This window comes from Venturia canescens, chromosome 8 (assembly GCF_019457755.1).
Source record: "Venturia canescens isolate UGA chromosome 8, ASM1945775v1, whole genome shotgun sequence".
Lineage (NCBI taxonomy): Eukaryota > Metazoa > Arthropoda > Insecta > Hymenoptera > Ichneumonidae > Venturia > Venturia canescens.
Genome location: NC_057428.1, coordinates 10,560,858 through 10,576,723, shown reverse-complemented (window position 1 = coordinate 10,576,723; position 15,866 = coordinate 10,560,858). Strand labels below are relative to the sequence as shown.

General features: G+C 39.9%; 1 protein-coding gene across 1 annotated transcript; it reads left to right on the top strand.

Annotated features, from left to right (window-relative positions):
• The first annotated feature begins 6,057 nt into the window (after positions 1 to 6,057).
• Positions 6,058 to 15,866, top strand: LOC122414525 (chaoptin). The gene is made up of 8 exons (XM_043425878.1): positions 6,058 to 6,335; positions 6,555 to 6,735; positions 6,982 to 7,129; positions 7,229 to 7,339; positions 8,799 to 10,477; positions 12,506 to 13,260; positions 13,808 to 14,324; positions 15,480 to 15,866. The coding sequence occupies exons 2-8, from the start codon at positions 6,555 to 6,557 to the stop codon at positions 15,806 to 15,808; spliced, it is 3,720 nt and encodes a 1,239-aa protein (XP_043281813.1). The 5' UTR covers positions 6,058 to 6,335; the 3' UTR covers positions 15,809 to 15,866.

Sequence of the window (15,866 nt, the reverse complement as noted above, 5' to 3'; positions counted from 1 at the left end):
TTTTTCACACGCATTCGTACCTCCTCCGTGTGTGAGTGTGTGAACTTGGTTTTTTTTTCTTAATTGTACAGTATGTGTATAGAGAGACAACCTTTCACTTTTTGACAGCGAACAGCCTCCTCCGTCGCTTTTTTCATCCCGTACAAATTGTATATTCGTGTTCTCGAGCGCGTATCCGTTTTATTAAGAGCCATTCGATCCATCCATCTCCCGGCTGCTCTTTTATTGCTCACGTTTTTTCCCTCTGCCCCCCACATTATCGATTTTTCATGCACGACTTTAAAGACGGTATACAAATTGACCGACATTATCACTCGAATTAAACGCACGCTGGGACACCGCTCGACTTTTCGAGTCGAACGAACTGCCGGCAACTTGTGGAAAATTTCATCATATATAGTTAACTGTGATTGTATTTTATGAGGAGCCTCCGAAATTCCGAGACTTTACAAATTTCACTTAAGGCCTTTATACGCGTCATTTTCTTGATGTTTTTTTCCGACAAGAAAATAAATGCTTATTGCAAAAGTGTAAACGACATACATTGGTACATACGTTCATGCATTTGTACAATTTTTTCGTCAAAAAATTTCTCAAAATGGCGCAACTCCGGGTGTATTCCAGTAGGACCTTTTTTGAGCATCGGTTGTGGCGGACATGATAACTAAAAAACTATTAATCCGATCCACACGAAATTTCTACCACTTATTTATTGTAATAATAGCTTGGGTCTGGACGAAGGATTTGTCAGAATTTTGATTTAAAAAAATGGTGATAGTTTTGTCAAAAAATTCGTTTTTTGAGGTGCTAAATTTTCAGTATTTTTGTTACCATTTTGTTTTTTCCAACAAAATACGAAATCCTTGGTCCAGGTCCTAGCCATTATTATAATAAATAAGTGGTATAAATTTCGCACGGATCGGATTAATAGTTTTTTAGTAATCGTGTCAGGCACAAAGGTATTTTTCAAAAAATACGATTCTGAGATAACCGCGGTAAAATATTCAAGTATTAGACCGTTTTCAATTTTGGCATGAAACATTCGAATGGAAAAATCCCCGCGAGCCTGTCATATCAGTGTTGCCAAATCCAATGATTCAAACCGTTATTATAAAGTTTTTAAAAAATTTCGTGTGAGCAATTTGCAATCGAAGGCGAAAACCGTGTCGAAATTCGGTTTTAGGACACCCGGTACGCAATTGCTGTAATTACAAAAGTAAAGATCGAATGCGCGAGGGTCCCCGATGCCCGTGAGCCGTTTAGCCGGATATCGCCTCGGGGGAGCTTACCGATCATCGATCCGTCCGCCGGTCTCGTAAGAGATTCGCGATCATTGCGGATTAGCACCGCAAGTGTTCCGAGCCTCTTGAACGAAGGACAGCAGCGAGAAGGCTTCCACTGATTTATTTATGAATATCCGTGTGTTCGTTTATTCATTAAGGGGTGTACCTTAATTAGAATTTTTTAAAAATCCATTTTTTTCTTTTTTCATTTCATTGTTCGAAAGTAATATACTTAAAAGTATATCATACTGAAACTTTATAAAGATCTGAACAGTCCAGATGTACTTTTGAACGACCTTTGCTTGTTTGCTTCGCTGTCTCAGCGCGCTAATACGCACCGCTCAGTGTGGTACCGGATGTCACCGCTTTTAAACCGATTGCATCTTATAAAGTGAAGTGTAAAAAAAAATCAGTTAATTTTTCAGACAGTTTAGGAGCGTCGTTGCTGAGAAAAATCAATAACAATTTCGGCCAAATAACATGTAATCTTATGGAAGTCAAGACACATTCGGTGATATCTCCGTTAAAAATGATGCTAAAAATATGAAATTTTTTGGGCAACATCAGCAAGGCTTGCCGAATAATGTCAATTTTTTCAGATTTATTAGGAGATTTGCTGAGATTATATTAATAATAATCCGTTTTCCGTGCAGTTTTTTGAGGCTAGGATCGTCACTGTTCGTGTTTTCAACTGAGCTTTCACCAGTTTTTCGTCTTTTTTCCCCAACTTTTCTTTAAAGTGTATGCAACAATGCCAAACTGTAAACTGGCCTAACTTTTGAAAGGTACAGGTCATCACTTTTGGGTAAAAAAAATGACTGTACAGCCTCAACTTCCTTAAGGAAGTTAACGCGAATCTAATGGAAATCGAAAATTCCAACTTTACGACTTGACGTTTTGAAATATGCTAGAAATATACACCATGCGTCTAATCCCGGAATTATTCGAGGATCTAACGTCTAGCTATCGAGAAATCAATGAACAAAAATCACATTTTTTGAAGGGGTATACATAGGCTCTTATGACAGGTACACTCCCTGTATGATGATTTGAATTTAATGTAATAGGATCCTCCCAACTTTGAAGAGTCAAAAACGAAAATAAGAAAGTAGAATGGTTTTAGAGACCAATGATGTCTTAAAAAACCCTTGTTAACGTTGAAAATAACTTGGGAATGGAAAAAGAAAAAAGACTTTTTGAGGTTAACGAGTAATAACGGCATAAACAGCGGAAGTTTCGACGATCCCATGAGCCAGCTGGTTTAAAATATAGATATGCATACGCATGTGAAAAGAAGATGACTGTCGTCACACTTTGCTTGACGATTTTACTACGAAAGTATTTTAACCGCTATCATAATATTCAAAATTTATCAATCTTAACAAATAAGTTACACAGAATTTTAATAATTGCGAGAATAAATTTTCATCGTTTTTTTGATCACCAAGAGAGCAAAAAAGTTCAGTTGCTTTTTCGAATCACAAGTAACGCAAGATCTTCCTTAAACGTCTTTTTCTCAAAATTACGTATTTCGAGGGCTCGTTGATAAAATCTCCGAATCTCACATCTTACGAATTTTGAAATTTTCAGCGCAAGTATTTTTTTTTGCAAAAAACGATGAAGAAAAAACGTGCTTTTCCGTAGTTTTTTGGAAAAATGGTCGTCATTTTGTTATTTTTGAAAAAATTAAAAATCGTGTGACACGCGCTGTAGTCATATTTGCCTATTGAACCTAAAACCATTAAAATTTTTTTTCTCCGATTCCAGAGATTTTATCAACGGCGCACTGCCATATTTTTTTGGAATTGTCTTCTCTCCCATTTTTCTGTACGAAAACTGAGTGAAATGAAAATAAAAAAAAAAAAAAAAAAAAAACATTTTTGTGTATTTTTAGAGTGTTTTTTTAAACCTGACACTTTTTATATCCGTATTTGTAATTCACTATTATTGAAGTTTCGGTTGAAGACTAAATTGATTTTTTCTGTCTTTTTATTCCTTCCCTGAGTCTTTGAGACCCCTGACAACTTAATCGTGGTTCGCAGTCATTCATGATGGTCGTGCAACAATGCTTTTATGAATGAAAATACGTTGATGCTCCGTGATTAATAGAATGTAACAGTTTTTTATGAGCGCTGATTCGGGTATGTTCGAATAAAAAATGATTTCACTTTCGCGAGGATTGAGAAGACGTTTCGATACAATGTATCTTGAGAAATGGTTTTTTTTCTCCTTTAGACGTCGATCTTTCGATCGGATCCGTCAATCCGTTGATTGATTGTGGAACCGTTCGCAGCGTAACGTGCGCGTATAACGATCGTGCTATGCTAATCATAGTTGTAGGCATCGTAAATTAAAAGGCACTCGCGACCGCGCTTGTTTTCTTCAATGTTCAACCGCGCGTGTTCGAACGCCTCCCAATAATTTTTTCCTACCGCAGAGCGCTCGTTTTATTGTACGACGATTATCCGGATCATATTATTTTCCTTATTAAACGATTAATCAATCAATTAAAGATTTTATTTTTTGTCGTTTCTCTTGTAATTCAAAAAACTCCCGATGCTAATCGCATTGGTAAGTTTCGTCAAATCGTTCCATCGATCGAAAGATTGCGATTCCAACTTCCGCTCGTTTCATTTCGTTAGCTCTCGACGAGGTCCTTCCACCGCGGTCGTCGAATGGTTCAACATTTTTTTTGGCCTCGGATCTCATCCGGTTCGCCTGCTCGATTTCCCGAAAGCCCAATGACGAAATTGCGATTTTTCGAACTGTGCTGATGATATCCTAAGTGAGATCCGTTCTAAATAAAGATGGAAAATAACATTTTGGATTAAAATGAGCAGCGAATCGACGCATTTTCGGGTGGAGATAAAATGGTAGAATGATTAAAATTTCGAAGAGCTAAAATCTCGAGTTTAGAAACTTTGAATGATAATATGGAGACAGATCAATTCTACTAGAGCTTTGAATGTCGAAAATAAATAAAGTAGAAACTTTAAGGTTCGAAGCACGTTTACGTGGAAAATAAAATGTAACAATCACCCACAGAACGACGACTGAAATATCGATTTTTCGAAAATTCGACTACACCACTCTTTCGATTAATAAATTACTACGATCAGCAATACTGTGAATATTCACAATTTTGAAAATAACGAAAGACAAAATATTACTGAGGTTGTTGAAATACTGAAAGACCAAAGAGTCGAACGGTCAAAATGGCGAAACGTTAGAAAGTCGACCGATCAAAATAAAGAAACGTAGCGGAGCTCAAAATACACGCGTCTCACTCACTCACTTACACAGCCTGGCGATCTCCAATTTCAAACATCGCCATTTTGACTTTCGCCTTTTCGAGCCATCGCTATTCCGCGTAACCAAGTTTTATAGGCTCGAAAAATTCACTTTCGACTTTTTACAAAAAAATATGACTTTTGACAATCGTATGGTCTGTTAAAATCGGATTCGAAATGCAAACTATCAAAATATATATTTTCGAGTAAATACGAACCCTATGTGACGCTCATGTACTTAAAAAAAAAAAATGCACGATGATTTATAAGAAGTTACTTACTTCAAATGAGCAATTAATTACTAAAGGTTATAAAAAAACTATTTTAAACGTAATGAATAAAAAAATGAATCTGCTAAATCTTGGTAATGTATGAAAAATGTTTGATTCAAAGGAACAAAACGTTGTCAAATAAATGCAAAAGTGACGAGTACATCGGATGATGAATGAAAAAAATTCACAACATAATGATATGTAAAAAAAAATGACGAAACCAACTGTAAATAATTTCGGTGAATATGCAGAAGCGGGGCTCCACCTTAAAACGGCTCAAAATTTTTTTTTATGAATTCAGGGCTATACTATGGCATGGAAATATGTATTTCATGGTAGCGGAAAATTGCGAAAACCATGAAAAAATTATATGAATTCAAAATTTATGGAATTACGAAAATTTCGATAAATTTGTACTTATATTCGAAACATTGATTTGAACGAATGTAAAAATTCCTGTGACGATCTGTGCGATGTTTTTGGGTCAATAAGCTCATGCGCTACCATAATATTGCTTCTTATCACGTTGCCCATTCATAAAGAACTTGAAGAAAACAAAAAATTGACCGCATTCTAAGTGGAGCCCCACTTCTCCATAATTACCATAATTTCAACAAAACAATTAAGAAAAGCTTTCACAAATCATGAAAAAAACATTATATTAAAAAAAAATACAAATCTGTAATTATATTGTAAAGGAAAAAAAATTCAAATAGAACGTGAGAAATGCATTCCTACGGGAAGCATCCGGAACTTGAGAAAGTTCTGTTTTCGAGTAAATACGAATTCAAAGATGGAATATTCGACGCGTAGTCTGCTAAATAGTCGATCGAAAATAATAATTTCGAATTCCTCATTTTTCTCTCATCTCATATTTTAACAACTTTGAAAATTTCGAAATATCGATCATTCTAAAATCTGGTTATTTGACATATCGAATCCTGCCCGCATTTTCTGGGATCATTGACTTTGATCTCGGTAATTTCTACCGCATATTTATCGATATCAATTCCTCAATTACGTATTAGGAGGTTAACTTCGAACCCCGAAAGGTCTTAGGAGGACGTCCAACCCTCTCCTTCGTCCCCACGTCCTCGATCCATAATGCGAGTACGGGGTTGAATTGCGCCTGCGTTTTCCAGCCGCACCTGCGCCGAGTTGGATCAACCCTCTGGGAAAAAGCACCCCTTTCCGCTCGGCTCGACGGTCAGTCACACCGTCCGTCCGCACAGTACGCGTACCTCGTGCTCGCGGCTTTCCAGTGTCGGACTTTTCCGCGGTTTTGCATTCATCAAAGCGTTCCACGAGTCTGGAACGAAATGAAATCCCGCCGAAAAATCTCCCCCTTTGCTCACTGACTCGGGTTTTTTCACCCTCCTTCCGAATGAGCCGGCTCATGTTCGACGAGAGGACGCAAGAGTTTGCCGGATTTCAGGACAAAACTTGAGCACGTTTCATCCTTTTATAAATCTTATAAAAAATACTCCAAGGTAAACGACTTCAATAAATTATCCGTCCGCATCGACGAAACTTCCTGAAATAGATTCCTCCACTCGTTGCCCTCTTTTTTCGGTCGAACGCGTGTGCCAAACTAATCGAGTGCCCTGGCTCGCATCCGCTTCTCGATTCATCGTCAACTCATCCAAATCCCTGCCACAAGGCCATCGCGTAAACACCTTCTCCGTTCAAGCATTTTCGTCTCGTTTCAGATGACGCTGAAGAACTTTTTTTACTACGCTCTCGTATTGATCAATTGTCGATTAGCGGTGCCGCAGACCCACAATACGCCATGTGACTTCAACACTATGTGTCTCTGCTGGGTCCAGGACGACAAGGACTTTACTAAAATGGACATCAGCTGCTTGGGTGTACCTTTCGCCAGATTTCCTGGTCAGTCTCACACTTTGATTAATGATTCTCGCATCGACAACGACGACGAGGTTGGATATGATGTCGCGCAGTTAAAAGAGCTCGGCGATCATGATCATTCTAAAGTCGTAGTTGCTCAGACTATTATCCATTTTCTGAGTGAACAAATTTTCGGCGATTTCGGCGCGTGATGGTTCGCACGTGTAAAAATCTTTCTCCGATACCTTGCGAGCCAGGGGAGGCTTGACAGTGCACTGTGATTTTCAGACGTCGCGGTGAATTACGTCGCGCAGCTGGACATTGCCAGTTCCGGGATGCAGGTTTTGGAGAACGACGCTCTTGCCAGTTCCTCGGGGGTCGAAGGTTTGGGTCTGATGAGCAATCGACTGGCAAATATTGGGGACAAATCGCTCGCGTGAGTACGCACGCGAGTCAAAGCATTATTACTGACTAAAATCTGATGAACGAGCTCGGAATTTGTTGCTATTTTATCGCAAGAATGATTCATTTTTAGTGGAATATCGGACAGTCTTCGATCTCTCGATCTCAGCTACAACGCACTCGAGGAGGTACCCTTCGAGGCGTTTCGAGGTTTGAGAAAGTTGAACTGGCTCAATATGCACAGGTAAGGAAAATCTTCTCTCTCTCTCTTTCACACTGCGAATGTCTCTTTTGCCCTCGTATATGGAACTCCATAAGAACAAGGCTGCTCACTATAAAAGTGTCTATCTACGAGCGCCCGTAGTAGGATTCTTTGCTGGTATATCAATATGTATGTATAGTTCGCAATTTGCTATTAAGGCCTTATGTACACTTGAGATGTGCGGAAAGTTGGAATATTTTTTTGTCAGATATTCTTCAAGTAGAATGCTCGAAAAACATTCTCACGAAATTTCATAAAGATCGGAGCATAAGATTCGTAGCTGCGGGCATTTCAACCTACCGTCCGGGGGGCACGGTCGTCTAATACTCGAATCTTTGAATGCGATTATATCTCAGAGTCGTATTTTTTGGAGACGATTACTAAAAAACTATTAATCCGATCCATACGAAATTTATACCAGTTATTTGTTACAACAATAGCTGGGGCCTGGACGAAAGATTTCGTATTTTGTTGAAAACAAAAACTGAAAATTTAGCAACTCGAAAAACGAATTTTTCGTTCAAACTCTCGTCATTGTTTTTTAAATCAAAATTCTGACAAATCCTTCGTCCAGGCTCAAGCTATTATTACAATAAATAAGTGGTAGAAATTTCGTATGGATCGGATTAATAGCTTTTTAGTTATCGCATGTCCGCCACAACGGATGCTCAAAAGAAGGTGCTGCTGGAATGCACCTGGAGTTGCGCCATTTTGAGAAATTTTTTGACGAAAAAATTGTTACTAATGAATGTCGTTTACAGTTTTGCAATAAAACATCAGGAAAATCACGTTTTTTCACCAGCTCCAAGTGTAAATAAAGCCTTAAATGAGCCTCCATTCGTGCCAATCGAGAGTTCCGATTCAATATGATACTCCTCCAAGCTGTTTGAGAAAATCATTTTGTTTTTTAACTTTACACTGTGGCCAGCATCAGTAGCATAAATTTCCTTTCGATCCCTTTTACCAATCAGAATCAATGAACACATTTTTAAACTGAATCAATATTTTTCCGTCTTTTGAGTAACGTCATCGGTCGATTTTATGTGAATGCATCTCATTGATAATCCTACAGAGATTCTGGCTTCCCAAATACTTGAGAGTTATTTGAAGAAACGAAAAAAAAATAATTTCAAACGATATCGCAACTATCCTGGACTTTCGAGGATTATTTTCATGAGTTAATGCAGCTCATTTCCGAATCTTCGTAATTTAAGTTAATAATTATTTCTTCGTTTCCACGACGCGAGTGTTGGTTCAAGAATTTTCCGAAATTTCTGCAACTTTTTCAATTTTTATTAATCTTTTCGTGAAAGTTTCATTCGTTTCGGAAAATTCTAAATAAACTTTGAGAAAATAACCGTTTTCGAACTCGTTTGTTTTTTAATGTAAAATGGCTGAGTAAGGTGTGAATGCAGTAAAAATGATTGGATTTGACGAATAGCAATCATTTGACGTCTTTGGACGGCGACTGGGGCCACGTGCGAGACACCTTGGCAAGCGCGTTTTTCGGTGACAATTCGATAACGGAAATACCGCGCGTGTTCACCGATTTCGAGTCTCTCGTCTGGTTGAACCTGGACGGTAACGTGATCGAAGAAATGGCCGAGGACTCGTTGCCACCGAAGATTCACACGTTGAGTTTGAACAGCAATCTCCTGAAGAAGTTTCCTCGCAGTGTTGAAAAATTGGAATCATTGACGTGGCTGAATTTGCGAGGGAACGAAATCGAGGTGCTGGAATTGCCGGACTTCCGGAGTACGAATTTGGAGCTCGTCGATGTCAGCGAGAACTCGATCAGGGAGATCGCCTGGTCGAACCACGAGAATCGTACTCTGAGGATAAGAGACTTGAATCTCGGGAACAACAAACTCGGGCTCATCGGTCCGGATAACTTCGCACACCTGGAAGTGAGACGAATGCACTTGTCGTCGAACGGCATTCGAAGCATGGACGAAAACGGGTTTCGCGGACTGGAAGACAGTTTGGAATATTTAAATTTGGAGAACAACGAATTGTCGATGGTGCCGGAGGCGCTGAGCCGCTTGCGCAACATCGCTTATCTCTATCTCGCGAACAACAACATCCAAGAAGTATCGAACGACAGTTTCCGCGGCTTCGCCGACAATCTCCGAGCTCTCTCGTTGGCGACGAACAATTTGATGTCGCTGCCCGTCCCGGCGCTGTCCAGGTGTCAGCGACTGCTGCATCTCAATTTGGGCTACAACAAAATATCTCATCTCGAGCCCGGGGACTTCGAGTGGGCCGAGAGCCTCGAAATCTTACTGTTGCGCAACAACGTTCTGACGAAATTGCGATCCGACACGTTCCAAGGTGCAAAAGGTCTTAAGGAGTTGAGCTTGTCGTTCAACCACCTCACGGAGCTGGACGACGATGCTTTCCACGGGATTCAGAGCAGCCTGGAAATCCTCGAACTCAGCTTCGCCTTCGCCACCGACATTTTTCCCCAGGAGGCCCTCCGACCTCTGACCAACCTTCTGTGGCTCGTTCTCGACAACAACAACTTCCACACGATCAATCCCGAGGCCCTCTACAGCTTCGGACAGCTGCGCTACGTCAACCTTGAATCCAACAGACTTCACTACCTTCCGGAGAGACTTTTCCAGGCTGCGGTTCATCGGGAGCTCCGCGACGTCAAAGTCGGCTACAATTTTCTCGAAGCTATTCCCGAAAGCACTTTTCACAATTTGACGGAGCTACGGTCCCTCGATTTCACTGGAAATCGCATACGCTCTTTGCAACCGGCAACGATCCTCGACTGCCCGAAACTCGTTACCCTCTCTTTGGCCTACAACAGGATTTCGAAACTGGAGAAAAACGCGATCGTCGGGTTGGCCAGCCTCAAATTCCTGCATCTCGAGTTCAATCGTCTGATCGCTCTTGATCTCGACGCCGTCATCGACAGCGGAGGCTCCGAATTCGCCCTCAACGTCAGCTTCAACGCCATCGCGACTATCAATCTTCATACCTCCATCAACAATCTCACGACCCTTGATCTCGGATACAACAATCTCACACAACTTCCGGCAAGCGCTTTCGCGGGCATGCCCAATCTCAGGACTCTCGATCTTCGAAACAATGAGCTCACTTCCGTCGAACCAGGTAATCGATTCGAAGAGCACCTTGGAACAAAACATTTCGATAAATACCTTAAAAAGTCCATTTCGAAACATCGTTTTGGAATGATTTTCAACGCGGGCACTGCCGGAATTATTAGACGGTTTGAAATTTCATTTTTTCATACTCCTCAAATCCACTCCCTTTGGACATTCAACTTTAGGAGCGAAAGCTGCCCGATGAATTTCCAAAAGTTTTTGAAACTCTAGATTCTCGTGAACAAGCCACTTAATCGCCAAAAATTCTTTGCATCCAATCACAAAGCCAAGAAAACCTGAAGACTGGTTTTTACTACTGCGTACTGCGTCCTAGTCAAACGAGTGCTAAATTTTCAAAACGCCTGTAGACCAAATTTAACGTACCGATTAAACGTATTTTTAGTAGATATGCATTAAAGCATATTTTATTAAGGGGTTACATCTGGTGAGCGGCCGAAAAAAGGCGTGTTTTTGTGATTTTTTTTTAGAAAAATGTTCTTATACTTAACGAACAATTAGCTGCAACAGTGAAACAATTAAGTTAAATAAAAAAACTGCATGGTGGATTCGTAGAGGATCGGTTGAGAAACAAAATGAGACTCGGTGCAATAAAATCTGTCGAGAAATGGAGATAATTCTTTGAAAAATACCGGTGGAAACGTGTCATCGTGAAGATTTGCATTTATTAGTCGATGCTTTTGCAAAACTATCGTTTTTAATATTTTTACATCTCCATCAGATGTGCTGTAATACAAATCCATTAACAACACGTTCAATCGGTACGTCAAACTTGGTCTGAAAGCGTTTTGAAAATTTACCACTCATTCGACTAGCATGCGCTTATAGTTGCCTCAAGTTATTCGACCTGCGACTGAAATTAGAGAAAAAAAATTCTACCAAATTGATATTCGATTTGTGGATTTCGAACACGGAGAGACTTTTATAAGAATATTTCGGATGAATAAATTGAAAAATTTGCTATGTTTTGTAGCAGCGCTGTTGGATGTCACCATTCTATTACATTTCACCAAAGTCCATAGTAATTTTGATGCCGAATGCAATTCTCTCAAATTTGACTATGCCCGACAGGCAAAATTTAGATCTGTGACATTCTTACATCGAACTACGTATCGATATCCGAATGTCACTCGTGTCTTTGGTGAAATGTTAGAAATTGGTGAATCGGACTGGACAAATTGGTGAAATGTCGAAAATGTTTGTATCGTTGAGTCGCACCGTCCGAAAATAAGTTAATTTTCTTTTCGACAAAGATTTGCTTGACAAAGTCCGCTTATGAAGGAAGCGATTGCTTGAAATTTTACTATGTGTCACTAGTTTATTTTCATGTTTATTGGTGGGCGCATGAATTTCGTTATGTTATTGAGGAAAATTCAGTACGGTAAAAAGGAAAATACGAAACTATGCAATTTTTCGTATAGCACAGCGAGAAACGATTGCTAAATTTTCATCAAATCATTTCATTATTTACTATAGTTTTAATTAAAATGCGCGCTCGGTGTTGATTTTTGATACGGTACAGCGCGTCATTTATTATGGACTGAGGTAATGGTTCCCCAAACTTTTGCATTATTTGATACGCTCTGTAGCAATTATTATTATAATATCGACGTGGTCCGAGGTTACTATAAAAACATAGTAATTTTTGCTATAAAAGTATCTCCGTGAAGGATCGAAAAATGACAAAAAACGGGAAAACGCTTACAAAAATGGCACGAAATCCTGAACCCACACGAAGCTAGATTTCCATTGTTTACTTTTCCTTTATAAAATTATAAAAATATTATAACTCTGTAAAAAGTGAAAGAGATCGTCGAGAGAGGACAGAGTGCGCAGAAGAAAGAAATTTCACTTTATTTCAATAACGATGTTTCCAAACTTTCTCACGACACCGTACATTTATGAGGTGCATAAAAACATTCGATTCCTCGGAATGTCGTTTATGACTGGTCGTATAAAGTGGGCCTTAAAAAAGTCTAATTATCGCAATAACAATAACACACGTGACTGTCGACAGGTACATTCGCTCTGGCTCATCTGGAGACCTTGAATCTCCGAGACAATCGTCTGGAGGCACTGAGAAAGCAGTCGTTCAACGGAGCCCAATCGTTGCAGCAGCTCGATCTGAGTAAAAACGAGATCGGCCAATTGTCGAACCAGCAATTTCGCAATTTGAAAATACTTCGCATACTGAATCTCTCGAAAAATCGTATAAGAACACTGCCGCGTAATGTTTTCGAGGGTACGAGGATTGAGATATTGGATCTCAGCGGTAACAAAATATCGATCGTGCCTTCCTCGTCGTTTCTCGAGCTGGGTTATACGCTGAGGGATTTAAATATGGGAGAAAATTCGATCGACCGCGTTGATTCGACCGCCTTTCCGACCTCCCAGCTAACGGCCTTAAATCTCGCGAGAAATCGCTTGACGATTCTCCCGGACAACTCGTTCGTCTCGCTGGGCAAATTGCTCAGTCTTAACATATCGCACAATTATCTCCAGGCCAACTTCAAAGAGTTGTTTCATTACCTGCCCGACTTGAGACAGTTGTACATGGCGAATTGTGGCTTGACCAAAATCCCCCCTTTTCCACTGACTCGACTCAACGTACTGGATTTGTCGCTCAATCATATCGCCGGCGTCACTGACACGAGCGTCCAATACTTGAAGTCCTTGAAGATCCTTCTCCTCGTCAATAACTCCCTGGCTTCGATGCCAGCCATCAGGTTGCCTCTTCTCCGAGAACTCGACGTTTCCGGAAACCCCATCGAGGTACGTAACCGCGACGTTGATTCGGCGGGTGAACGGAGATCGATATTAATTGCAGTTTGGAGAGAAGATCGAAAATCTTGAAACTTTCATTCGAGCTTATTTGCATTACGAGGATCCCAAGCTCAAACCATTTCCAGTGGACGAATATTCATTAATCATAATTAGTGATTGTACCAATTGATTGATAAATGATGGATTAAAAATTAGACTTTCAGAAACTGTTCGAGTGTCTTCCATCTTTTTTGACCTGCTAACAAAATGTTTGCTCAACATTTTTTAAAAGTTAATTCAATTGACAAATGATCGTTCGAGTCTTTATTACCGGATTTATTTATTATTATTTATTATTAATATTTATAACCGGATACAATGACCAAATGAACAAGTTAATTTCAATGATTTTTTGTTTTAAATTGTTTTATTGAGTGTCGCAGAAGGATTTTGTTGCTTGAACATTTCGAACTGAAAGCAGAAACGAAATTTGTTTTGGCGAATGTTCTTTTTTATCAGTGCGCTTAATTAATGTTATGAAATTTAATTCGTACAGGTTCTAACGAAAGAGAGTTTCTCCGGATATCCAAGGGTGGAAACCTTGAACCTCCGAAACCTGAACCGAACGCGATCCGTGGACAACGATTCCCTCCGACGTTTGCGTTATTTGAAACACCTAAGAATTCAAACTTGGCCGAACGCCGATCGTCTCGAGTTACGGAATTTGTTAAGCGGCTTGCCTCTCCGTACGGTCGAGATCGAGGTCACCGAGCGTACCCTCAAACACCAGATACAAAACGCGTTCACCAAACAGTTGCGAGAATTGACCATCACCGGGGACCAACTCGAAGTCATTTCCTCCGAGGCCTTTTCCACGATCGAGGGTGGCGAATTGATTCTTAGAATCAAAAACACCCACGTACGGAGATTACAGTCCGATATTTTTCTCACCTTGACCAAAAGAATGTCCCAATTGACTCTCGATCTTCGAAACAATCACATCAACGAGCTTAGCCCATCGGTCATTTATGGCAATCTGTCATGGGAAACCGTTGGAACCAACATGGTCGCTGGTGAGTGTTTCGTTCCATTTTTCTTCCCTCATTTTTCCCCTCGTTTTATCCTCTTCAAGTTTCGTGATCATTGAACCATTTTCACCATGAAAAATATCAGATTTTTCGTTCTATAAATGCCCGAAAAAATATGATCGTTCGCCAATTTTTAGTCGAGAAAAAGAAACCGGGAAAATCTTACTTTTCATAAGCAAATGCATTCTCTACGAATTTTTTTTTTAAAAGTCGAATGAATAATTTTTGGAAAACCTCATTTAAGGAGTGTCGGTACAAAAGTCTAAATGTTAAGAAATTGATCAAATTTGGTGATAATGTTCTTCAACATCAAGTGCGAAAACACAAGTTTTTTCAAAATTTTCTTCTACTTAGTTATCGAGTAATTACGCATTAAAGCAGATTTCTTATGCTCGGAATGTATACCTATATATATATGGAAACGCTATGCTTATACACGTGAACTTTAGTGATCAATTACTCGATAACTGTGTAGAAGAAAAATCTTAAAAAATTTGTGTCGTCAAATTTGGCACTAAAGAATATGTTCACCAAATTTTATAAAATTCTGAACTTTTTGAATTTTTTAATTTTTTTAGCATGGATTAGCATGGCAACATTGTATCGCCTGTACCGAAACTCCTTAACTTGGTTGTTGTAAAAAAAAAAAAAACGTTTCTCTGTCATCAGAAGCAATTAACCGAGACCGAATGAGCTCACGTTTCTGTGACGTCTGTCAAAATTTCTACTGTACATTCGTTTATTTTATGATAACCAGCAATTTACATAGTCCATAACAATAATCCTTAAGAAATAATAGTATAAAAAAGAGAGAGATAGATACAGAGAGAGGGGGGGGGGGGGAGAAGGGGCGGAGGGTCGGGGGTAAAATTTGAAAAGAATTTTACTCGAAATCAGGAAGCTGATTTTTCCCCTCCCGATTAATAGCGTCCGACGAAGTGGGGAACGTTTCGAAAAGTGCATTTCCTTTTTTCAACTTTACAAAAATCTCGTTTGATCTTGAACGAATGTAAGAGAGGAAAAGTGTAACCGAGTTGAACGAGAGTCTATTTCCGAATATCGAATCGTGGACGGAGCCGATCGAATAAAGCTTGCTTTCCAATTCAAAGATTTGGCTAAATGAAAGATTTGTCTTCCAAGGTGGACTCCAAGTTTCCGGCAACCCTCTGGAGTGCGATTGCGAAATAGCGTGGCTGAGTATGTGGCTGCGTCGATGGCTCAGGGAGTCTCGTCAGATTCACACGGCCTCGCAGTCGGACGCTCGTCAGCTGCGGACGTTGGCAGGCCGAGCGGTTTGTACGGAAACTACGCCGTCTTACAGTTCGGACAAAGTGCTCTTGACACTGGGAACACCGCACACGGCGTGCCAGGCCTCGGCTCTGAGCTCGGGCAACTACGAGAGACTGCCAAAGGTGTGGCTCTCCTTCATCGTTTTTTTCATACTGTCGATCGAGTGCGCGACCGATTGACTCGAATTCACTCGATGATATTTTTTTGTCCACCCCGGCGATTTATCAATAAAAAGAA

Coding starts and splice junctions, on each gene's coding strand:
- LOC122414525 (XM_043425878.1), top strand. CDS start 6,555: ATGACGCTGAAGAACTTTTTTTACTACGCTCTCGTATTGATCAATTGT. Junction 10,478..12,505: donor GCTCACTTCCGTCGAACCAG/GTAATCGATTCG, acceptor GACTGTCGACAG/GTACATTCGCTCTGGCTCAT. Junction 13,261..13,807: donor TTTCCGGAAACCCCATCGAG/GTACGTAACCGC, acceptor TAATTCGTACAG/GTTCTAACGAAAGAGAGTTT.